The sequence below is a fragment of the Rhinopithecus roxellana genome, chromosome 15 (genome assembly GCF_007565055.1).
Source record: "Rhinopithecus roxellana isolate Shanxi Qingling chromosome 15, ASM756505v1, whole genome shotgun sequence".
Lineage (NCBI taxonomy): Eukaryota > Metazoa > Chordata > Mammalia > Primates > Cercopithecidae > Rhinopithecus > Rhinopithecus roxellana.
The window spans coordinates 57,940,200-57,967,224 of record NC_044563.1 but is presented as its reverse complement, the minus strand read 5'-3'; the positions used below and the strand labels follow the sequence as shown (position 1 = coordinate 57,967,224).

At 37.0% G+C, this 27,025-nt stretch overlaps 1 protein-coding gene across 2 annotated transcripts in view; it reads left to right on the top strand.

The window, feature by feature from the left end:
* PPME1 (protein phosphatase methylesterase 1) overlaps positions 1-27,025 on the top strand; it is an 83,851-nt gene that overhangs the window by 31,576 nt on the left and 25,250 nt on the right. For both annotated transcript variants that reach the window (XM_010366828.2, XM_010366826.2), the window contains exons 2-5: positions 1,362-1,455; positions 1,985-2,077; positions 23,184-23,241; positions 24,012-24,063. In XM_010366828.2, coding sequence (XP_010365130.1) covers positions 1,362-1,455; positions 1,985-2,077; positions 23,184-23,241; positions 24,012-24,063 — 297 coding nt within the window. The remainder of the gene's footprint in view (positions 1-1,361; positions 1,456-1,984; positions 2,078-23,183; positions 23,242-24,011; positions 24,064-27,025) is intronic.

The following is a 27,025-nucleotide window of genomic DNA, read 5'->3' as shown; positions in this document are numbered from 1 at the left end:
GCCTAGAACAGAGTAGACATTCAAGACATTCAATAAATGTTTCACTTTTGAAAGAATAGATCCCTTGCTACCTCTCTGCTCTGTTGTAGTTTTTTTCCAGTATTATAGTCAACCAGGAGCTTTTATATTAAGTTTTTAAAAGGAGCTTTGTATCATACTTTGTAGATATTCTCCAATCAGCCCCATAGCATATTCAGGAACATGTCTGGCAGGAGGTAATGTTTTGCTGCTGATAGAATTCTGAATTTTCTCCATTACCAGGAAGAAGAATAGGTTGGAAATTGGGGACAGCTTGAAATTTCTTTCTTGTATTCCATCCAAGGTTGACGACATAAATTGTGAATAGACACTTACTGATTTATTTTGTTTTAGAATAATTTTTCGTTTTTTAATAATACATGATCAAAAATAAAAAGATAGTAAGGAACAGAGATTGAAAATTTTTCCTCTCATTTCCCAATCATACTTTCCTTTCCAAGATACCATAAATGTTTTATCAATATCCTTCCAGAGATGTTGAAAACATACATAAATGGTTAACATATATTTCACAATTTTACCCAAGTGATAGCACGCATATCGTGTTCATCTTGGAGTTATATATATGAATCTTGGAATTATATATTCATATATAAAGACTTTTATTAATATATTCATTTTTACAACTAACTAATATTTTTCTATCTACTACTATTTATTTTCATCAGTTCCCCTATTGAGGGATATTAGATTTTTTCCAACTTTTCTCTATTACAAACGATGTTGCATTGAATACTTAAGTCATTTCACTTCTGTGTGAGCAGTTCTTCAGATAAATTCCTGTAAGTTCAAGGTATTGATATTGTCAGTTTGCCTTCCATGGAGGTTGTATTGGGAATGACATTGGAGATTGTTTGGGAATGACAAGGAAGCATGAAAGAGTATGGAGAATTAAATGTGTAAAGGAGTAATAGTGACCAAGACTATTGACTGTTGACTGAGGTAGGAATGATATTAAAGTCAGCAAGGTGAAAAATGAGCAGGTTTTGTGTGTATATGAACACAGAATTTATTTGTGATTAAAATATACTAAAGAATTTTGAAAAATCCTAAAATTTTTACTCTTAAATCTATGTTTGGATTTAAATACATTTTAAAATACTTATTTAAATGCATTTACATTAGTATGTAATACAATACATTAAATACATTCTTATTTAAATGCATGTTTAATATGATACTTTGTGATGAATTCTTTATATTTTTAAGAGAAAATACCTTTGCTGTTTTCATTACCGACTTACATTTAGCGTTTATTGACCAAGATTTTATGTCTTTATGCATAATTTTTCTTGAAATGTCTCTCTCTTTTTTTTCCTCAGCCCTGGAAGAAAGCGGGACTTTTCCCCTGTTCCTTGGAGTCAGTATTTTGAGTCCATGGAAGATGTAGAAGTAGAGAATGAAACTGGCAAGGATATATCCTTTGCAAAATGGCTTATTCTTTAGTGAGCTTATGATGTTATCTAAGTTAAAAGACTTGTGTAGTTTCTAAAATGTTCTTTATTCCTGCTACTTATTTCACCTTATTCCTCACTTGCTCTTTATGGAATATTGCCTGTAAGTCCATGCCAGTATCTTTCTCGGCTGTAATTGTCTAATGCATGGAGAAGGGATTAAGAATTAAATTCTTGAAACTGATAAACTGTCTTAGGGGCCCAGGGGAAGGTTTCATGAGTCAAGTGAGTTGAACTAGTTTCGTTTCTAGAATCCAGGGGCTATGTCCTCACGAGGGCAAAGGGACTATATATATATTTTTTTCATTGAACAAAATGGTCACATGGGCTTCATGCTTCAGAGGTTTGGTGTCTCAGAAATGTCTACTTACATCTCTTACATTTGGCAGTCTGCAGTTTTGCATGTAAGTTTCTAGCAGTATTACTGTGATTAAATAATGAAAAACTTCAGTAAGCAAAAGCATAGATGTTTTATCTTTAACTATTCATACACTTTTCGAGTTTACAAGAGTGGTTCAGAGGGTCCAGTCCTGCTCCTTCTGCATGGAGGAGGTCATTCTGCCCTTTCTTGGGCTGTGTTCACGGTAAGTAGGTTGTTGATAGTACAAGTTAATGTTAGCACTTTTGAAGTAATTAAAGTATAGGGACAATCTTGGAAGTTAACACGTTCTATTTGGGAAGCAAGGATTGCTATTCCAGGCATACACACAGACTGGGTGGTATGTTCTTCAGTATGTCTGAAGAACAAAGAGAAGGTTGGAGGTTTTATAAAAAGGAGAAATGTTATGTATTGTTCTTTGAGAAAGTTCATTGGCACTAGTAAAGGTTAGGGGAGAAAAAGAAAAGATAGGGAGTGAAGGAAAATGTGAAAGAGAAATTTAAAAATGTTAAAAAAAAAAAGGTTTCGGAAGCTGGCAAGTTCTGTTAGATAAGTAACTGCGATGAGTAAAACTAGTCTTAGGGTCACAGCAGGTTGTTTCAGTAGCTATTAGATAAAACTGGTTTCATATTTTAGCAGGCAGTTTCAGCAGCCAGGCTTGCAGAGAATTACTTACATTCTTGCAGCAATGTCATGTGCCCTGAGTGCTTTTTCTCCCTAGCCTCTCAACTCTGTTTTAATGGGATATGACAAGAATAACCCAATTTGTGTAAACTTCCATAGTGCAATCATTGTTTACTTCTGGATGAATTTGACTAGCCTAACTCTTCATTTTATGTAGAGAAGCAGACATTTTATTTAGGTGCTTTAGATAATGTCTATCACTTTGTCTTCCATATAGAGCCTATGTAATACTTTGCACATGGAGGTACCTCATAACAATTTGGAAAATGTTTCTTCCTTTTTGAAATGATTCTTTATATTTTAATGGTGCTTGTTAGCTACAAGGAAGTAAATAATATTTGGCTAATGATACTATGGTCTAGAGTAGAAGATACGTGTCTGTGTGAATGCTGTCAATTATAGAGCTTCCTAATACCCTTGACTCTGGGGTGGGACAGCCCATGTGCAAGGAGAGATACTGCTAAGTGAGATACTAGCAACATCTGTGTTTAAAATGAAGTTGTCATCTTGTGTGTGTGTCAAGCAGATATGCATCCTCTGGTTACCACTAGAGAGCCTGAAGGACAGAAAATGAGAGCAAGTGGGAATGCAGCACTAGACACCTGGAGCCAGATGGCTGTAGAGTTGAGGAAGTCCCTGAACATAGCACTTTGTTCCTGGCAGCGGGGATTATTGGGGTTAAGTTTAAATCTCATCTTGTCTCTTCTTTTAGACTATGAATTCCTTGAAAATAGGGATAACTTCTGTCTTTTTCTTTTTTTCCCCAAATGGCTTGAAACAGTTCTTTAAACATAGGCACATATTCAACTGCTAATTAGCTGATTTGGCCCTTGTCTTGTTTGCTACTTTTTTCTCTTACTGTAGGATAAATTGTCTGACTTGTCCATAAGTACCAGGTTCTCTCTTGTCTCTGGACCAGTACTGTCCAATAGAAATACTGTGCAGGCCGGGCGCGGTGGCTCAAGCCTGTAATCCCAGCACTTTGGGAGGCCGAGACGGGCGGATCATGAGGTCAGGAGATCGAGACCATCCTGGGTAACACGGTGAAACCCCGTCTCTACTAAAGAAATACAAAAACTTAGCCGGGCGATGTGGCGGGCGCCTGTAGTCCCAGCTACTTGGGAGGCTGAGGCGAGAGAATGGCGTAAACCCGGGAGGAGGAGCTTGCAGTGAGCTGAGATCCGGCCACTGCACTCCAGCCTGGGAGACAGAGCAAGACTCCGTCTCAAAAAAAAAAAAAAAAAAAAAAAAAAAAGAAATACTGTGCAAACCACATATATCATTTTAAATTTCTTAGTAGACACTTTAAATAGATAAAAAGAAACAAATTAATTTTAATGTATATATATTTAACTATTGTATCCACAATATCACTTCAACGTGTGGAAGTAATTATATTGATTACCTAATCAATATAAAAATTATTATTGAGATATTTACATCTATTTTTATACTGTAAATTTGAAAATTTTATACTTACAGCACATCTCAGTTTGGGCTAGCCACATTTCAAATCATAGCTTTAGTCATTTACTTCGCAAATAGATTGCAAAGTTTTTTGGAGGCAAATTCCATGGCTTGTTATGCCCAGCACATATTGTACGCTCAAAAAATTTTATGTATGTATTTATTTTTTAAGAGACAGAATCTTGCTATGTTGCCCAGGCTGGACATGAACTTCTAGGCTTATGAGTAATTTTCTTCCATCTTTCTATTTTCTAGGTTTTCAGTTAAATGTTTATTACTTTCATAATTTAAAGATTGTTTTTTCTTTTATTGGAAACTATTTTCAAGGGAAAAGGTCATATTCACTTCTGGATCTGACAAGTTTGGCAAACTGAAACTTGTCAAGAGAAGAGCAATCAAGATGAGAATACTTTAAACAGTAGCATTTAAGGAACAGTTGAAGGAACTGAAAGGGGTTTGCCTGAAGAAAAGAAAGACTTGGGAGACATAATATTTGCTTTCAGTTGTATTTTTGTATGTATTTTTAAGACAGGATCTCAGTTTGTCGCCCAGGATAGTGTACAGTGGCACAATCATAGCTCACTACAGCCTCAACTCCTGGGCTCAAGTGATCCTCCCACCTCAGCCTCCCAAGTAGCTAGGACTACAGGTGTGCACCACCATTCCCGGCTAATTTTTAATTTTTTTGTAGAGACAGGGTCTCACTGTGTTCCCCAGGGTGGTGTCAAACTCCTGGCCTCAAGCACTCTTCCTCCCTCGGCCTTGCAAAGTGCTGAGAATTACAGGCATGAGCCACCAAGCCTGCCCTTCTATAAGAAAAAAAGCAGCCACATTTTTTAAACATTTACTCTGTGCCAGGTACTATGCTAAGTGCTTAAGTGGATTATCCCATTTAATTTTTCTGTAATACTGTGAGATTAGGCAGATAAGGACTGAAATTTAGAGAAGTTACAGAGCCAGTGACAGCATGGAAACTCATACTTGTTCTGACTCCAGTGTGCATATTTATTTGAAGACTGCTTTTATGCCGCCTAAGAGGAAAGATTCAGGGCAGAAACTATAGAGACCTATTTTTGACACACATAGGCAGAAATTCTAAAAATTAGGACTATTACAAAGCAACCCAGGTCCTCAGCACAGGAAAAGCAAGCATCATTTCACTGAAAGGATTTAATTGTGAATGTATTCTTCCAAGTTCCTTCTTGTCCATAATTCTATAAAACCCTTGATCCTGAGTAGAACTCCTTTTCCATCTAAATGTTTTGTGGTTTGGGAGGGGAAATCCCCCAAATCCAGATTCACCAGAAGTTCTATTATCTATCAAGAGAAAGCATTTATACCTTGGCTTTAGTAACGGAAAGAAACAACCATAAAGCACTTGGGAAACTTTTATCTATAACCACTTTTGTGGAACTATCAAAGGGATATAACTATTAGAAGAAAATTATGCTGTTTTATAGGATAGTCTTTAAATATCTAGAAGATTAATTTTTGAACCTTTTATTCCTTATTTATATTCAATAGGTTAGTGATTGTAGTTGCTGCTTCAGTAGTCAAGTTTATCATATATAGTGGGTAATAATGTATACAAAAAATACAGCAAACATTTTAAGAAACTTTTGTCTCAGACTAGGTTTTGAATGTCAAAGCAGCTTAATCTATCTGAATTTTAGATAGATGGGTATAATACCTCCTAGTTAATAGGGTGGTTGTGAAAATTCAACAAAAGATGTAAGGTTCTTGGTGAAGTGCTTGACTCATAAGCACTCAGTTGTTAGATGAGTTTGCAGCAAGATACAAAGGTAATGCAGAGGAAGGAGTGATTAACTTGTGGTAGATGAGGGGTCTACAAGGAAACTTTCATAAGAGAGGACATCTGAAATGGTTTTTAAGACTAAATAGAAGTTGGATTAGCAGGGAAGGCATGCCAAGAAAAGGTAAGCACACAGGCATTGAAGAGTGTAACAGTGAAGTTTGTTTTGGAAATTACAAGTAGCTTGGCTATAGTTTGAGTAGAGTTGAAGTTGTAGTTGTATAATGTATGATGAGGGTGGGGAGCAGGGAAAGAGGTGACTAGAGAGATCACTAGAGCAAAATTATATACCTATATATATACACCTTATATACCTAGCTAGGGAATTGTACCTTTAGTTTCCTTTTACTTCTAGGTAACAGTAGAGGGAGCTATTTTTGTTTGCTTTTGTTTTTGAGACAACGTCTCACTCTGTCACCCAGGGTGGAGTACAGTGACGCAATCCTGGTTCACTGCAACCTTGACCTCCTGGGTTCCAGTGATCTTCCCGCCTCAGCCTAGTGAGTAGCTGGGACCATGGGTACACACTGTCACACTCAGCTATTTTTATTTTTTATAGAGAGGGAATCCCACTATATTGCCCAGGTTGGTCTTGAACACCTGGCCTCAAGCAATCCTCCTGCCTCAGCCTCTCAGCGTGCTGGGTTTACAGGCATGAGCTACTGTGTCTGGCCATGGGAGCTATTTTTAAACACATTTCCCCCATCCACATCCACATTAAGCATATTTTAGGTATATCAAAATTAGAGAGGGAGTATAGAAAGCATGTTTTGCTTGACACACATTCACACTGTAAAGTTCTGGTGAGTAAAGTATCTTGATATACGTTTACCTGACTGTAATTGAGTACTACTGTTTTAGGCAATAGGAAGCTATTGAAGAGCTTTAGAAAAATCAAAATACTAGTATAGATGATTGGGCAGGAAACCACAGTGGAGGCAGGGAGACTAGTTAGAAGGCTATTCTTATATTACTCAATTCTAAATATTTGACGTCTTATGGAGTATTAATTTCTCTTGAAAAGGAGAAAGTTCATTTACATTTTCCACCATGTAAAAAACTACTTAGGATAATACTGTTTTAAGCTATTTGATTTATTTATGAAGGTATTATTAGTCTAATACCAAAACCAGGCAATGATAATACAGGAAAACTAAGCCAGTCTCACTTATAAAATAGATACAGAAGTGGGGCATAGTGGCACATACCTATAGTCCCAGCTACTTGGGAAGTTCAGGTGGGAGGAGTGCTTGAGCCCAGGAGTTTGAGGTTGTAGTGAGCCAAGATCATGCTACTGCACTCCAGCCTGGGTGACAGAGCAAGACCCCATCTCATTTATACATACATACATAAATACTCATTCACTTGCTTATTCACCTAATCCTAAGGAAAATAACAGCAGATTGATAGCATGGTAAAATAATAATACACTGTGACCAGGTAGGTTTTGTTCAAGGAATGCAAGAATGTCTCAGCATTAGAAAATCTTATCAGTATGATTCACCTCTTACTTCACTTGATGCCGCAAAAGGACTTGATAAACGATAATATACCCTCATATTGAAAACTCTTGGCAACTAGGAATAGATGAAAAACTTCCTAAAGATTATAAAATTTATACAGAAACTAGAAAATTGCATAAATATCATGCTTAGTGGTAAAACAGACACATTGACACATTCCTTTTAAACTCAGGGATAAGACGTGCTATGGTTTGGATATTTGACTTCTTTAAATCTTAGTTGAAATTTGATCCCTAATGTTGGAGTTGAGGCCTAATGGAAAGTGTTTAGGTCATGGGAGTGGATCCTTCATGAATGGCTTGGTGCCATTCTCATGGTAATGAGTGAGTTCTTACTCTCCTACTTCCAAGAGTTATTTAACAAGATCTGACATCTCCCTCCCCTCTTTCTGCTTCCACTTTTTTACCACATGACCTTTGCACCTGCCAGTTCCCCTTAGCCTTCCACCATGAGTGGAAGCAACATGATGCACTCAGCAGCAGGAGCAGATGCTGGTGCCGTACTTTTATACGGCTTGCAGAACTGTGACCCAAATAAACTTCTTTTCCTTATAAATTACTCAGGCTCACATTACATGATGGTGAAGGGATCAATTCAACTGGAAGAGCTAACTGTCCCAAATATATATGCGCTCAATACAGGAGCACCCAGATTCATAAAGCAAGTCCTTAGAGACTTACAAAGAGACTTAGACTCCCATACAATAATAATGGGAGACTTCAACACCCCACTGTCAACATTAGACAGATCAACGAGACAGAAAGTTAACAAGGATATCCAGGAATTGAACTCAACTCTGCACCAAGCAGACCTAATAGACATCTACAGAACTCTCCACCCCAAATCAACAGAATATACATTCTTCTCAGCACCGCATCACACTTATTCCAAAATTGACCACATAGTTGAAAGTAAAGCACTCCTCAGCAAATGTAAAAGAACAAAAATTATAACAGACTGTCTCTCAGACCACAGTGCAATCAAACTAGAACTCAGGACTAAGAAAATCAATCAAAACCGCTCAACTACATGGAAACTGAACAACCTGCTCCTGAATGACTACTGGGTACATAGCGAAATGAAGGCAGAAATAAAGATGTTCTTTGAAACCAATGAGAGCAAAGATACAACGTACCAGAATCTCTGGGACACATTTAAAGCAGTGTGTAGAGGGAAATTTATAGCACTAAATGCCCACAAGAGAAAGCTGGAAAGATCTAAAATTGATACCCTAACATCACAAGTAAAAGAACTAGAGAAGCAAGAGCAAACACATTCAAAAGCTAGCAGAAGGCAAGAAATAACTAAGATCAGAGCAGAACTGAAGGAGATAGAGACACAAAAAACCCTCCAAAAAATCAATGAATCCAAGAGCTGGTTTTTTGAAAAGATCAACAAGCAAGACTAATAAAGAAGAAAAGAGAGAAGAATCAAATAGACGCAATAAAAAATGATAAAGGGGATATCACCACCGATCCCACAGAAATACAAACTACCATCAGAGAATACTATAAACACCTCTACGCAAATAAACTAGAAAACCTAGAAGAAATGGATAATTACCTGGACACTTAAACACTCTCCCAAGACTAAACCAGGAATAAGTTGAATCCCTGAATAGACCAGTAGACCAATTTCAATATTGCCTCTGAAATTGAGGCAATAATTCTTAGCCTACCAACCAAAAAAAGTCCAGGACCAGACGGATTCACAGCCGAATTTTACCGGAGGTACAAGGAGGAGCTGGTACCATTCCTTCTGAAACTATTCCAATCAATAGAAAAAGAGGGGATCCTCCCTAACTCATTTTATGAGGCCAACATCATCCTGATACCAAAGCCTGGCAGAGACACAACAAAAATAGAGAGTTTTAGACTAATATCCCTGATGAACATCGATGCAAAAATCCTCAATAAAATACTGGCAAACCGAATCCAGCAGCACATCAAAAAGCTTATCCACCATGATCAAGTGGGCTTCCTCCCTGGGATGCAAGGCTGGTTCAACATACGCAAATCAATAAACATAATCCAGCATATAAACAGAACCAAAGACAAAAACCACATGATTACCTCAATTGATGCAGAAAAGACCTTTGACAAAATTCAACAGCCCTTCATGCTAAAAACTCTCAATAAATTTGGTATTGATGGAACATATCTCAAAATAATAAGAGCTATTTATGACAGACCCACAGCCAATATCATACTGAATGGGCAAAAACTGGAAGCATTCCCTTTGAAAACTGGCACAAGACAGGGATGCCCTCTCTCACCACTCCTATTTAACATAGTGTTGGAAGTTCTGGCTAGGGCAATCAGGCAAGAGAAAGAAATCAAGGGTATTCAGTTAGGAAAAGAAGAAGTCAAATTGTCCCTGTTTGCAGATGACTTGATTGTATATTTAGAAAACCCCATCATCTCAGCCCAAAATCTCCTTAAGCTGATAAGCAACTTCAGCAAAGTCTCAGGATACAAAATTAATGTGCAAAAATCACAAGCATTCTTATACACCAGTAACAGAGAGCCAAATCATGAATGAACTTCCATTCACAATTGCTTCAAAGAGAATAAAATACCTAGGAATCCAACTTACAAGGGACATAAAGGACCTCTTCAAGGAGAACTACAAACCACTGCTCAGTGAAATCAAAGAGGACACAAACAAATGGAAGAACATACCATAGCTCATGGATAGGAAGAATCGATGTCATGAAAATGGCCATACTGCCCAAGGTAATTTATAGATTCCATGCCATTCCCATCAAGCTACCAACGACTTTCTTCACAGAATTGGAAAAAACTGCTTTAAAGTTCATATAGAGCTTAAAAAGAGCCCGCATTGCCAAGACAATCCTAAGTCAAAAGGACAAAGCTGGAGGCATCACACTGCCTGACTTCAAACTATACTACAAGGCTACAGTAACCAAAACAGCATGGTACTGGTACCAAAACAGAGATATAGACCAATGCAACAGAACAGAGCCCTCAGAAATAATACCACACATCTACAGCCATCTGATCTTTGACAAACCTGAGAAAAACAAGAAATGGGGAAAGGATTCCCTATTTAATAAATGGTGCTGGGAAAACTGGCTAGCCATAAGTAGAAAGCTGAAACTGGATCCTTTCCTTACTCCTTATACGAAAATTAATTCAAGATGGATTAGAGACTTAAATGTTAGACCTAAAACCATAAAAAACCCTAGAAGAAAACCTAGGTAATACCATTCAGGACATAGACATGGGCAAGGACTTCATGTCTAAAACACCAAAAGCAACGGCAGCAAAAGCCAAAATTGACAAATGGGATCTAATTAAACTAAAGAGCTTCTGCACAGCAAAAGAAACTACCATCAGAGTGAACAGGCAACCTACAGAATGGGAGAAAATTTTTGCAATCTACCCATCTGACAAAGGACTAATATCCAGAATCTACAAAGAACTCAAACAAATTTACGAGAAAAAACAACCCCATCAAAAAGGGGGAAAGGATATGAACAGACATTTCTCAAAAGAAGACATGCATACAGCCAACAGGCACATGAAAAAATGCTCATCGTCACTGGCCATCAGAGAAACGCAAATCAAAACCACAATGAGATACCATCTCACACCAGTTAGAATGGCAGTCATTAAAAAGTCAGGAAACAGGTGCTGGAGAGGATGTGGAGAAACAGGAACACTTTCACACTGTTGGTGGGATTGTAAACTGGTTCAACCATTGTGGAAAACAGTATGGCGATTCCTCAAGGATCTAGAACTAGAAATACCATATGACCCAGCCATCCCATTACTGGGTATATACCCAAAGGATTATAAATCATGCTGGTGTAAAGACATATGCACATGTATGTTTATTGTGGCACTATTCACAATAGCAAAGACTTGGAATCAACCCAGATGTCCATCAGTGACAGACTGGATTAAGAAAATGTGGCACATATACACCATGGAATACTATGCAGCCATAAAAAAGGATGAGTTTGTGTCCTTTGTAGGGACATGGATGCAGCTGGAAACCATCATTTTCAGCAAACTATCGCAAGAACAGAAAACCAAACACCACATGTTCTCACTCATAGGTGGGAATTGATCAATGAGATCACTTGGACTCTGGAAGGGGAACATCATACACCGGGGCCTATTATGGGGATGGGGGAGGAGGGAGGGATGCCATTGGGAGTTATACCTGATGTAAATGACGAGTTGATGGGTGCTGACGAGTTGATGGGTGCAGCACACCAACATGGCACAAGTATACATATATAACAAACCTGCACATTGTGCACATGTACCCTAGAACTTAAAGTATAATAAAAAATAAAAAAATAAGAAAATAAATTACTCAGGCTCAGATATTTCTTTATAGCAGCATAAATGGACTAAGACAGTAAGGGTGCAATTTTCAGTGTTATATTGGAGTTTCTAGTCAATACAAAAAAGACAAGTTTTAAAGATTTGAAAAAAATTGCCAGAACAGTTATTATGTGAAGATATTCTCTCTCTAGAAAATCAAGAAAATCAACTGACAAACTACTGGTTAAGCAGTAGTTTACAAAGTTGATGTTTAAAAATCTGTTTTTTCTAAAATTAGCACTTAGGAGATCTGGAAATATAATAGGAAAAATGATCCTATTCATAAAAGCAACAAAATATAAAATACTTGGGAATAGACCTTATTTTTTAAATGTAAGACATTTATGAAGAAAATAAAATGTCACAGAAGGATTTAAAGGAAAATTTGAATAGGGAAATAAGTTATGTTCCTGTATGAATCTAACCAAACTGGCTAAGATCCCAGTGGGATTTTTTCATGAGAGTTAATTAAACAAACTGAAATTCACACAGAGTAATAAATGCCTAGGAATAACCAAGATAATTTTGAAAAAGAGCAAGAAAAAGAGCAATCTGGTCTTTCAAATATCAAAACATAAGTCTATCAGTCAATAGTCTGGTATTGGCAGAAAGAATAAAGAAATAAGCCCACGTATAAAAAGGAATTTAATACACAATGAAAATGACAATACAAATGGATTAAAGGGCTGAATTTAAAAACAAATCTTAAGAAAATTCAGATACAGCCTTAAGGCAGGCCTTCTTAAACTTAGCCAAAAGAAGTAAAAGCCGTAAATAAAAGATTAATTCGACTTTACCAAAACAAAAACTTCTAGACAAAATACCTTAAAGTTAAAACAGAAGCTATGTGCTAGATAAAAAATATTTCATATATATGTGCAATACAAACTATAAGCAAAGGGTTAATATTTTCATTATATTAAAAAGAAGAAAAAACTACAAAGCAGTAAGAAAAAAGATAATCCAGAAGAAAAATGGGCAAGAGATAAGTGTTAGTTCACAGAAGAACCATAGATAATGGATAAACTTATAAAAATGGGACTACGTTACTATTAGCAAAATATAAAGTAAAATAAAAGAATAACACTTTTGAGAGGGGAGGCAGAACAAGATGTTGAAATAGAAGCCTCCACTTATCGTCTTCCCCACAGGAACACCAAATTGAACAAATGTTCACACAAAAAATCACCTTCATAAGAACCAAAAATCAGGTCAATGATTACAGTACCTAGATCTGTCTTCATATCGCTTAAAGAGACACTGAAGAGGATAGAAAAGACAGCCTTGAATTACTGACACCACCCCTTCCCCATCCGCTGGCAGTGGTTGCGTGGAATGGAGAGAGAATCTGCGTGCTTGGGAGAGGGAGAGCACAGTGATTGTGTGACTTTGCATTGGAACTCAGTGCTGCCCTGTCACAGCAGAAAGCAACACTGGGCAGGACTCAGTCAGTTTCCACAGAGGGAGGGTTTAGACCAGCCTTAGCCAGAGGGGAATTACCCATTCCAGTGTTCTGAATTTGATTTCTGGAAAGCCTTGCCACTCAAGCTAAAGGGTTCTGGGGTCCTAAATAAACTTGAAGGGCAGACTAGGCCACAAGGACTACAATTCCTGGGCAAGTCCTGGTGCTGTGCTGGTCTTGGAGCCAGTGGACTTGAGAAGCACATAACCTTGTGAGATACCAGGGACAGCCGGGGCAGTGCTTGCGCCATCCCTCCCCCAACCTCAGATGGTGCAGCTTGCAGCTCTGGGAGAGACTCCTTCCTTCTGCTTGAAAAGAGGAGAGGAAAGAGTAAAAAGGAGTTTGTCTTGCAACTTGGATACCAGCTCAGCTATAGTAGGATAAGGCACCAGGCAGAGTACCAAGGCCAATTCCAGGCCCTAATTCCCAGACAGCATGACACATATTGAGCTAGAAGGGAACACCCAGTCCTGGCAAGATTCATCACCTGCTGACTAAAGAGCCCCTGGGTTCTGAATAATCAGCAACGGTATTCAGACAGTACTTGCTGTGGTCCTGAGGTAAGACGCAGAGATGCGCTGGCTTCAGGTATGACCCAACACATTCCCAGCTGTGGTGGCTATAAGAAAGGACTCTTTATGATTGAGAAAAGGAGAGGGAAGGGTAAAGAAGACTTCATGTTGCAGTTAGTTACCAGTGGGGTAGATCTCGGACAGCATTCTGGACCTACCCTGGGCCAGAGGGGAGCCCACTGCCCTGAAGAGCCAGTCCCAGGCCTGTCAGCATTCACCATAAGGTGACTGAAGAGCTCTTAGGCCATGAATAAACACTGGTGGTAGCCAGCCAGTACTTGACATGGGCCTGGGGTAGTTGTAGCCATGGGGAGAGACTATGCTTGTGGAAAGGGTAGGGAAGAGTAGGAAGGACTTTGTCTTGTGACTTGGATGCCAGCTCAGCTGCAGTATAATAGAGCACCAGGTAGATTCCTAAGGTTTTCATCTCTAAGCCCTAACTCCTGGATGGCATCTCTGGACTCAGCTGGGACCAGGGGCAACCCACTGACCTGAAGGGAAGGACAGAAGCCTGGCTGGCTTTGCCACCAGCTGATTATGGAGCCCTAGGGCCTTGAGTGAACATACATAGCCAGGCAGTGGTTACTGTAGGCCTTGGGTGAGTCCCCGTGCTGTGATGGCTTCAGGTCTGACCCAGCACAGTACTCGTGCTGGTGGCCACAGGGGTACTTGTGTCACTCCACCCTGAGCTCCAGGAAACTCAGCACAGAGAGGGACCCCATTCATTTGGGAGAAAATGAAGGAAGAGAGTAAGAATCTCTGCCTGGTAATCCAGAGAATTCTTCCAGATCTTATCCAACACCATCAAAATAGTACCTCTGTGAGTCTGCAAGAGCTAGGGGTTTGGGGTGCCCCCTAATGCAGATATGGCTGCAGTGACCAAAAACTTAGATCACAATGCCCAAGTTTCTTTGAATACCTGGAAAGCTTTCACAGGAAGAATGGGTACAAACATACAATAAATACCTAACTCTTCAATGCCCAGTCACTGATCAATATTCACAAACATCAAGACTGTCTAGGAAAACATGACTTCACCACATGAACTAAGGCACCAGGGACCAATCCCAGAGAGACGGAGATATGTGACCTTTCAGACAGAATTCAAAATAGCTATTTTGAGGAAACTCAACAAAATTTGAGATAACAGAGAAGGAATTCAGAAAATTTATTAGGTAAATTTAACAAAGCAATTGAAATAATTAAAAAGAACAGAAATTCTGGAGTTGAAAAATGCAGTTGACGTAATAAAGAATGTATCAGAGTCTCAACATAGTTGATGAGGCAGAAGTAAGAATTAGTGAGCTTGAAGACAGGTTATTTGAAAATACACAAAGGAGACAAAAGAAAAAGAATAAAATAAAAATGCAGCACACCTACAATAGAAAATAGCCTCAAAAGGGCAAATTTAAGAGTTACTAGTCTTAAAGAGGAGGTAGAGAGAGAGATTGGCATAGAAAATTTATTCAAAAAGTTAATAACAGAACTTCCCAAACCTAGAGAAACATATCAGTATTCAAATACCAGAAGGTTATACAACACGAAGCAGATTTAACCCAAATAAGACTCTCGTGGCATTTAATAATCAAACTCCCAAAGGTCAAAGATAGAGAAAGAATTCTAAAAGCAGAAAGAGAAAAGAAACAAATAATATAAAATGGAGCTCCAGTGCATCTGGAAGCAGACTTCTCAGTAAAAACCTTACAGGCCAGTAGAGAGTGGCATAACATATTTAAAATGCTGGGGGAAAAAAAAAAAAAACTTTCACGCTAAGATAGCGTATCCAGTCAAAATATCCTTCAAACATGAAAAAGAATAAAGACTTTCCCAGACACACAAAAGCTGGAGGATTTCATCAACACCAGACTTACAAGAAATGCTAAAGGTAGTTCTTTTATCTGAAAGAAAAGGACATTAATGAACACTAAGAAATCATCTGAAGGTGCAAAACTCATTGATAAGTACACAGAATAACATTGTAATTGTTGTGTGTAAACTACTCATATCTTGAGTAGAAAGACTAAAAGAGGAACCAATCAAAAATATTAACTATGACAACTTTCAAGACATAAACGGCACAATAATATATAAATAGAAACAATAGCTATAAACAGGTTGGGGATGGTGGCTTACACCTGTAATCCCAGCACTTTGGGTGGCCGAGGTGGACAGATTGCTTGAGTCCAGGAATTTGAGACCAGCCTGGACAACACAGTGAGACTGCATCTCTACAAAAAATGCAAAAAATTGACCAAGTGTAGTGGTGTGTGCCTGTAGACCCAGCTGCTTGGGAGGCTGAGGTGGGAGGATTGCTTGAGCTGGGAGGCAGTGGTTGTAATGAGCTGAGATCATACTACTGCACTCCAGCCTAGGCAAAAGTGTGAGACCCTGTCTTTAAAAAGAAAAAAGAAAAGAAGTAGAGACAACAAACATTAAAAAGTGGAGTGCTGAAGTTAAAATGTAGAGTTTGTATTGGTTTTCTCTACGCTTGTTTGTTAGTTTGTTTATGAAATCAGTTTTAAATTGTCACCACTTTACAGTAATGGATTATGATACTATTTGCAAGCAAACTCAAACCAAAAACATACAACAGATACACAAAAAATTAAAAAACAGGATATTTAAACATACCACCAGAGAAGAACACTTGCAGTAAAGGAAGACAGGAAAGAAGGCAGAGAAGACCACAAAACAACCAGAAAACAAAGTCACAGGAATAAGTCCTTATTAATAATAATGTTGAATGTAAATGGACTAAACTTTCCAATCAAAAGACATGGAGTGGTTGAATGGATACAAAAACAAGGCCCACTGACCTGTTGCCTACTAGAAGCACTCTTTATCTATAAAGACACATATAAACTGAAAATAAAGTGAGGGACAAAGATATTCCATGCTGATGCAAACTAAAAAAGAGCGGGAGTAGCTATATGTATATCAGACAAAATAGATTCCAAGACAAAAACTATAAAAAGAGGCAAAAGTCATTATATAATGATGAGGGGGTCAATTCAGCAAGAGGATATAAGTTATACATATATATGCACCCAACACTGGAACACCCAAATAGGTAAAGCAAATATTAGAGCTAAAGAAGGAGAGATGGACCTCAGTACAATAAGAGCTGGAGACTTCAATACCCCACTTTCAGCATTGGATAATCGAGATAGAAAATCAACAAAAAAAATTTACCTAATCTGCACTATATGTCAAATGGACCTAATAGTTACCTACAGAACACTTCATCCAACAGCTGCAGAATACACATTCTTCTCCTCAACACATGGATCATTCTCAAGGATGGACTATGTTAGGCCACAAAACAAGTCTTGGATAACATTCAAAAAATTGAAATTATATCAAGTATATTTTCTGACCGCAATGGAATAAAACTAGTAATCAATAAGAGGAGGAATTTTGGATACTATACAAACACATGGAAAATAAACAGTATGCTCCTAAATGACCAGTGCATCAATGAAATTAAGATGGAAATTTTAAAATTTCTTGCAACAAATGATAATGGAAACACAACATACCAAAGCCAGTGAGATACAGTGAAAGCCATACTAAGAGGAAAGTGTATAGCTATAAGAGCCTACATCAAGAATGTAGAAAACCCTCAAATAACCAATCCAACGATGCATCCTAAAGAATTAGAAGAGCAAGAGCAAACCAAACCCAAAATTAGTAGGAGACAAGAAATAATAAAGATCAGAGCAGAAATAAATGAAATCAAAACAAAAAAATAGAAAAGATTAAAAAGTTGTTTTTTGAAAACATAAAATTGACAAACCTTTAGCTAGACTGAAAAAAAAGAAAGAAGACCCAAATAAATAAAATCAGATGAAAAAGGAGACATTACACTTGATACCGCAGAAATTCAAAGGATTACTAGAGGATACTATGAGCAACTATATGCCAATAAGTTGGGAAATCTAGAAGAAATGGATAAATTTCTAGACAGATACAACCTATGAAGCTTGAACCATGAAGAAATCCAAAACCTGAACAGACAAATAACAAGTAATGAAATCCAAGCTGTAATAAAAGTCTCCTAGTAAAGAAAAAATGGGACCTGGTGGCCTCACTGCTGAATTTTACCAAACATTTAAAAAAGAAATAACACCAGTCCTACTCAAACTATTCCGAAAAATAGAGGAGGAGGGAATACTTCCAGACTCCTTCTACGAGGCAAGTTACCCTAATACCAAAACCAGACAGACAAAAACAAAAACTACAGGCCAATATCCCTGCTGAACATTGATGCAGAAATCATCAGCAAAATACTAGCAAATCAAATTCAACAACACATTACAAAGATTATTCAGGCTGGGCACAGTGGTTCGTGCCTGTAATCCCAGCACTTTGGGAGGCTGAGGCAGGTGGATCACTTGAGGTCAGGAGTTAAAGATCAGCCTGGCCAACATGGTGAAACCCCGTCTCTTCTAAAAATACAAAAATTAGCCAGGCATGGTGGTATGCACTTCTAATTCTAGCTACTCAAGAGGCAGAGGTGGGAGGATTGCCTGAACTTGGGAAATGGAGGTTGCAGTAAGCCAGGATCATGCCGCTGCCCTCTATCCTGGGTGACAGAGCAAGACTCCTTCTCAAAAAAAAAAAAAAAAAAGAAAAGAAAAGAAAAAGATTATTCGTTATGATCAAGTGGGATTTATCCTGGGATGCAAGGATGGTTCAGCATATGCAAATCAATCAATGTGCTACATCATATCAACAGAATGAAGGACAAAAACCATATGAACATTTCAATTGATGCTGGAAAAGGATTTGATAAAATTCAACATCGCTTCATGATTAAAAAACAAAACAAAGCAAAAAAAACTTAAACTGGGTATAGAAGGGATGTAACACAATAAAAGCCATATACGATAGACCCGCAGCTTGTATCATACTAAAAGGATGATAAATGAAAAGTTGAAAGCTTTCTTCTGAGATCTGGAAAATGGCAAGGATACTCACTTTCATCACTGTTACTCAGCATAGTACTAGAAGTCTTAACTAGAGCAATCAGACAAGAGAAAGAAAGAAGGGGCATCCAAATTGGAAAGGAAAAAGTAAATTATCCTATTTTGCAGATGATATGAACTTATATTTAGAAAATCCTGAAGACTCCACCAAAAAACTGTTAAACAATTGATGTACAAAAATTAGTAGTGTTTTTATATGCCAACAGCGAACAATCCGAAAAATCAAGAAAGTAACCCTATTTACAGTAGCTACAAATAAAATACCTAGGAATTAACCAAAGAAGTGAAATACAATGGAATGTATAAAACACCAATGAAAGAAATTAAAGAGGACACAAAAAAGGGTAAGATATTCCATGTTCATGGATTGGAAGAATCAACATTGTTAAAATGTCCGTAACACCCAAAACAATCTACAGATGCAACACAGTCTCTATCAAAAATACCAATGATATTCTTCACAAAAATGAAACAATTCTGAAACTTACATAGAACTACAAAAGACCCAGAATAGCCAAAGCTATCCTGATAGAAAAGAACAAAACTGGAGAAATAACATTACCTGACTTCAGATTATACCACAGAGTTATAACAACAAAAACAGCATGGTACTGCCATAAAAACAGATGCATAGACCGATGGAACAGAATCGAGAACCCAGAAACAAATCCATGCATCTACAGTGAACTCATTTTCAACAGAGGTGCTAAGAACATATGTTGGGGCAAGGGCAGTTTCTTTAATAAATGGTGCTGGGAAAACTGGATATCCACATACAGAAGAATGAAACGAAACCCCTATCTCTTGCCATATACAAAAATCAACTAAAAATGAATTAAATACTCAAATTTAAGACCTCAAACTATGAAAGTACTAAAAGAAAACATTGAGAAAACTCTCCAGGACATTGGACTGTGGAAAGATTTTTTGAGTAATAACCAACAAGCACAGGTAGCTAAAGCAAAAATGGACAGATGGGATCATGTCAAGTTAAAAGGCTTCTGCACAGCAAAGGAAACAGCAAAGTGAAGAAACAACCCACAGAATGGGAGAAAATATTTGCAAACTATCCATTTGACAAGGGATTAATAATCAGAATATATAAGGAGTTCAACAACTCTATAGGAAAAAAATCTAATCCAATTTTAAAATGGGCAAAAGATCTGAATAGACATTTCTCAAAGGAATATATTCATATGGCAGACAAGCATTTGAAAAGGTGCTCAACATCACTGATCACCAGAGAAATGCAAATAAAAACTATAATGAGGTATCATCTCACCCCAGTTAAAACGGCTTTTATGCAAAAGACAGGCAATAACAAATGCTGGTGAGGATGTGGAGAAAAGGAAACCCTCATACACTGTTGGTGAGAATGTAAATTAGTCAAGCCACTATGGAGAACAGTTTGTTGATTCAAAAAAAAAAAAACAACTAAAAATAGAACTACCATATAATGCAGCAATCCCATTACTACGTATATACCCAAAGGAAGGGAAATGAGTACACTGAAGATATACTACACTCCCGTGTTTATTACAGCACTGTTCACGATAGCCAAGATTTGGAAGCAACCAATGTCCATCAGTAGATGAATGGATAAAGAAAATGTGGTCCATGTACACAAAGGAGTACTATTTGGCCATAAAAAAGAATGAGATCCCTGTCATTTGCAACAACATGGATGGAACTGGAGGTCATTATGGTAAGTGAAATATGCCAGGCACAGAAAAAATTTGCATGTTCTCGCTTATTTATGGGAGCTAAAAATGGAAACAATTGAACTCATGGAGATGGAGAGTAGAAGGATGGTTGCCAGAGGCTGGGAATAGTGGATGGGGAGAGGGAGGTGGGAGGTGGAGGACAATTGGGGATGGTTAATGAGTACAAAAATATTTAAATAGAATGAATAAGATCTTGTATTTGATGGCACAACAGGGTGACTACAGTCAACAATAGTTCACTGTGTATTTTAAAATAGCTAAAAGGGTATAATTAGATTGTTTTGAACACAAAGAAAGGATAAATGTTTAAAGTGATGGCTACCTCATTTGCCTGATGTGATGGTTGTACATTGTTTGCCTGTATCAGAATATCTAATGTACCCCACAAATATATACACTTACTGTGTACCTGCAAAATTTTTTTAAAAACAATACCACTTTTTACTTATCAAATTGGCCAAAATTAAGTTTGAGGATATCATGTATTTGTGGGGATACCTATTTCTCCATACTTTCACCAATACTTGATAAACCTCTAAGAACCTGTTTTGTCAGCCAAAAAAACTGTACTAATATTTTCCCAGCCGACTTCTTAAGAAGGTAATATGAGATTATCTGAGATAATCTGGTGAGATTACAAAGTGATACAGAAGCATGTTATTACTACCCAGATCTTCCAGTCTTGTCTCTTGTTCTCTAGTCTAGGGTTAGGATAGTGGGCCTTCATTTTGGGTATACATTAGAATCATCTGGAGAAGTCTGAAATGTATAAATAACTTTGGCCCCTAACCCAGTTCACTTGAATCAGAATTTCTGGTGGTTTGTACCTGGGCGGTAGTATTTAGGTGATTCTGTTATGTAGCCAGGGTTGAAAATCACCTGGAACCAGGCAGCTTGGATTTGAAAATTGGCTCTGTCACTTATTACAACAACCAAAACAGCATGGTAATGTTATTTAACCTTGGGCAAGTTATGTAATCTCTCTGTAAAATGCCCTCATCTGTAAAATGCTGAAAATTATGTCTAAGTAGTAAAGAGTTGTGAGGAGAAAGTTAGGTAATTCATTTGAAGCATTTAGATTGCTGACTGGCACATAGATTTAGTAGACATTAGCTGCTACTGCTATTGTTGCAGTTACTGCTAAACACCATAATATTCTAGTGAGAAAATGGTTGGTTAAGTCTAGTTCTTAAATAGCTGCTTTCCACTCATCCATTTCAGAAGTAGCAAAGTTGTACTATTTGTGGCAAGATCTGGAGTAGCTACCCTAGATCTGCTCTGACACTTTTTTATTATCTTTAAAGCATGTGTTAGTCTGTGAATTTACTTTGCTCATTTATTTTTTTCTAGTCTTCCTCCACCATAGTAGAATGTAGATACCATGAGAGCAGGAGTATCGCCAGTATTTTTCCCTCCTGTAACTCCATTACTCCATTGGTGCCAGATTTTTATTAGAAAGATTTGTTAAATAAATAAATGAAAATTTTGTTTTTAATATTTGTAGGGATTTTCTGATAGGCACCTATGATTGTAAATCACTGCTTTCAAGTTAAAGCCTGGAATTTCAAATACGTATTTTGCTTATGTTTTATAAACCTGGCTCTATTATCTACAGAATCAAGCAAATTAATACTATCTTTGCCACTTAATTTTATTTCTAACATATGGATTTGTTTTTGTCATTGAAGGCTTTACTGTCACTAAATAACTCCTGTAAATTAGCAAATAACTTTCAGGAACAAACAGCAAAGTATAGTAGAATTTCATTCCATTGTTGTCTTTAAACGGTATTCATTAGTTAGAGTAATAGAAATAGAATCAGACTTGATTTTCTATGGGATTTTAAAAATATGACTTAATCTGACTTGTTTTGTGATTTACTTTGACTTTTATATTGGTAACTTACCTTGGGTCTAGTTCTGTTTTTACTTTTAATTTGTTATGTGACCCTGGGCAAATAATTTTCTTTCTCTTGACCTCAGTTTTCTCATTCATAAAATGTGATGGTTAGACTAGACAGTTCTCTTATTTTATTTTTAAAAGTAAAAATTTGTTGACATTTGGTAGCCCTAATTGTGATATATTATTGTCAAAGAATCTAATTTAGTTGAGGAAGAAGATCCCCAATTATTTCAGATTTCTTTCAACCTCTAAAACTGTACCTCCTCCATGATATTATGATTTCTTTTTCAATACATTTTTAACAGGAACACAAACTTGTATGTTCTGCAGTATCTGTCTTAAGTGAATCTTAAGAAGACTCTTCCGTGACTTCTACTTTCAGCACATTTCATGATTTGAATGTCATGTTTCTGTGATGTCCTGAGCCAAGATATAAACTGACTCACCGTCCTTATTTAAGGGATTCTCTCTCCAGAGTAAGGAAAAGATATCCAAAGAATATAGATGAAAACCAGAGCTCAGAGGGTCATTGTCTAAAGGCTCTTAACTGTATGTGTCAAGAAAGGATAGGAGGAATTAAGATTGAAAGAGGGATTTAAGTAGAGAAAGCCATATTTTTGTGGGACAGAACCACAATATATGGCAAAACTAGTAGAAAATCATCCTTTCATTTTGCTTAAAAGTAGAAAGTCTTTTGATTCTCTTGGGTCATTTGAATTCTGATGGCAGTTCATTTTACAAAGTTATCATTGGGAATTGGGCAAAATTTGTTATCCTAAATGTGTCTTAACTACTTTTCCTTTTCCTTTTTCTCCTAGGCAGCGATTATTAGTAGAGTTCAGTGTAGGATTGTGGCTTTGGATCTGCGAAGTCATGGTGAGTAAAGTTCTTAATTAGCCATTTACTGGATTATAGTCATCAAGCCCCTTTAAATAGTCGTAACTATTAGAAATTTCAACATGGCTATAAAATTACCTTGTCTATTCCATTTGGGTTTTTTTTTGTTTGTTTGTTTGTTTGTTTTTGTTGTTGTTGTTGTTGTTGGAGATGGAGTCTCATTCTGTCACCCAGGCTGAAGTGCAGTGGTACAATCTCAGCTCACTGCAACCTCTGCCTCCTGGGTTCAGGCAATTCTCCTGCTTCAGTCTCCCTAGTAGCTGGGATTACAGGTGTGCACCACCATGCCCAGCTAATTTTTGTATTTTTAGTAGCAACAGGGTTTCACATGTTGGCCAGGCTGGTATCGAACTCTTGACCTCAAGTGATTCATTCACCTCTGCCTCCCAGAGTGCTAGCATACCAGGTGTGAACCACTGTGCCCAGCTCAATTTGGGCATTTTGAAGGAAGTCGTAGCTTCTAGTCTTTACAAATGTATGTGTATGTGTATATATTAAAGTTTTATTTATAGTATTTATTTTTGTATTTTATATGTGTTAAGCTAAGAAAATGTCCTTTAAAGTAACCACATTCTTATGCTGATGTATAAGGAATGTGGATAAATCTTTGCTAGGCTACTGTAATTACCCTTCTTAGGATAACTGTAAAGATTTGTCTATAGAAAATCCTTGCTAAACTCATTGTGTAAAATTATAAAGTCCTTAATCCTGTCTGTGGGAATTTTATTTTAAACATATTTTCATTTTAGGTGAAACAAAAGTCAAGAATCCTGAAGATCTGTCTGCAGAAACAATGGCAAAGTAAGTAACCAGATATTTCTTACACATTGCCTGTCTCCCATCACTATTATAAATAGTACTATAACTTTATCACTTTCCTGATGAGATTGTTGGAGAATAATTACCACAAGAAACCTTTTACTTCTGTTCTCTCTCCTCTACTTTTGGTTTCTCCTTACTATTTAATCTTGAAAGAAACCTGCATCTTTCTTGGTATGTCCAATGAAATGATCATCATATAAAGCACATGAAAATTCTTTAAGGCACAGTTTAGTTTGTGAAGGTTTTATTTTCTTTTTGAAAGTTTTGAAAGTTTTGAAAGTTTTCTTCTGTTGATGGAATTGCATTGAATCTGGATACCTATCATGGACTCATGCTTGGAAAAGTAGTTGTATGCAAGAGGCCTTGAGAGTTTCTCTTTCGGGTATCCTGTGCATATTCTTCGTCTTATGTCATAGAAAGATGAGAACATGATATTAAAAAAATGACAGTTATACCCTGGGCCTAAAGTAAAAAATGAATGTAGTGTATACAGTGGCTCTCAAAACTGCTCACTCATCAGAATCACTTGAGAAGTTACGAGACATAGAGATGACTTGACCCTACCCCAGACCTACTTCTAGCAGTGGGGTCTGGACATTTATATTTTGATAAAGCTCTATATAGGAATCTGATGGAGCCAGTTCAGTGACTGTTGTTTGGGAATCACTGACCTATAGCATAAATAGGATTCTTCTAGCCATTCTGCTTTAATACATACTCTGTCAGGTATTTGGTCACTTTGGCCAAAAATATCTTGCCCTCTTTTACTTTAGCAGCTTTAATTTAAAAATAAACTTTTTCCTTCAGAGCCCAAACTGATGTAGCAATAATTTTAATACTGTTATTTTTTCACTGTCTACCTGGAGATAGTTGTTTTAGTATTATGGTAGGTGTTATTTGTGTACTTTTTTATTAGCCAGCTTTCATTAAAGTATAAACTAAGCATTTATTAATAATAAATCATTAACTTATTTTGTGTAATCATTTATCGAAATTAATCCTCATTATTAACTCTGTAATACAGACATATCCTTTTACAGATGAGGAAACTGGCTCATATAGGTTGAATAACTCTATAAAGTGACACAGTCAGTAGATTGAATTTATGGTCATTCAGCTATAGTCCTTGTCAGAGAGAGAGAGAAAGAAATAATGTGTATAGTGTGAGTATCATTCCACTCAATGAACATATGCCTTAAAAACTATGAAAAGAGAGGTAAGAATCTGTTCCCGCAATTATTCCTACTGCCTTTGTTAATATGAGAGCAATATATCCTTAAACAGTCAAGCCTGTTAGTGATACCTCTAGGAAGATTTGTGAATTATTTTTAAGGAAGTAAAGGGTTTCTTGACTTTTAACAAAAAAGTGAAATACATCATCTGAGTGTCCAGGCAGTCAGACAAATTGATGATGATGCCTTGGTTGACATTCTAGAGGAGACTGAACAATTAATTGAGAACCTTAAGGAAACATGGACTAAATAATAATGTTTCAGTCTAGGGCTCATCAGGAGAGAGAAACAACATAGTAAATTGTATAAGTAAAGTTGAATATAAATAATTATTCACAATAACAGGGGATTGGAATGAGAGATTGGTAGTAAGAAGTAAAGAAAACTCTTAATAATATAGGAAAGCAGATATAAGGAACAACCACTCCTCCCTTGGGCTGAGGGAGTACACCTAGGGTTGAGATCCAGACCTTGTTGGAGAATGCATAACCATGGCTTACCGAAGGTTAGAACTTGCTGAAAATCTGCCCTTTGGAACCTGACAGAATTCTGCCCTCTAAGGTACAGGAAAAGCTATTCTTGGGGAGGTATCTCACCAGAGGCACTTGGCTACAAAAACACTGGGTAGGGGAAGGCTAGAGTACTGGAGAAGCCATTTGTGCAGGAGGAATTGTGCAGGAATTGGCAGGAGTTGGATACTGGGGGAAGTTCTGTGTTTCTCTAGCCCCCTCCATTAACATAGCTTAACATCATGCCTACTGGCAAAGGAAAAATATTTAAAGGCCTCACTCACATCTGTTTTTGTAGAGCAGGCAATGAAGGATGAATTGGAGTTGAGGTAGTAAGTTGTTAACTGGCACCAAAAAAATTTTTTAACGATAAAAATCATCCCCAGTAGATGAAGATGATGACCAAGAATCAAAAGGGCGAACAAACTGGATTCTTGCTGAAATTATCCAAGCAGTCAAACATTTATGTGATTTCTGAATTCAGTTACTCTGTGGAAAAAAAAAATCTCAAAATGGGCATACTTACTATCAACTGCAGAACCTAAATACTCCATAAGAAAGTATGTGAAAAAGCCAAATTTGAGCTTGGGTCATTCTGATATTCCAATTTCTGTGATACACAGTAATGCTTCTCAGAAAAGTAACCTAGCATTAAAATATGACAGAATCCCTTTAAAAAAGCATCCACCAAAATTGTGATACATCCAGTTACAGTCTGGATTTGCAGGTAACCCTTGCTACTTCATCTTTATTGTATTTCTCTGGATTTTCAGGACTTACCTCAAGTAAGGTACTTGTTGACTGAATGCTCTGCTTGATTTTAATAGCAATAAATTTCTCTTGGTGGTAGATGATGAAGTGATTAATCGTAACTACCTTCTACCTGGGTAAATATGCCTTTTCTAAGCTCAGACACGATGTTCAGTTGGTGTGTTTCAGACCTCTCTACCTTTGTGCATGAGGCAGATACTGCAGAACTCCTTCAATTCAGTTAATGTGTATTTTAAGGAGAATTGGACTTAGATAGTCTTCCATAGCATCCTTTTATTTTACTCATTATTTGTGTTATAGCAACCGAAAGTTTCTTGGAATTGTTCAAGAATTATTCTGGAAATTACATGTTGATATTTAATATAAACATGTTTTAAACTTTAGTCTTTTCTTTAGAAAAAAAAAAAAAGTTTGCCCCCAAAATTATAT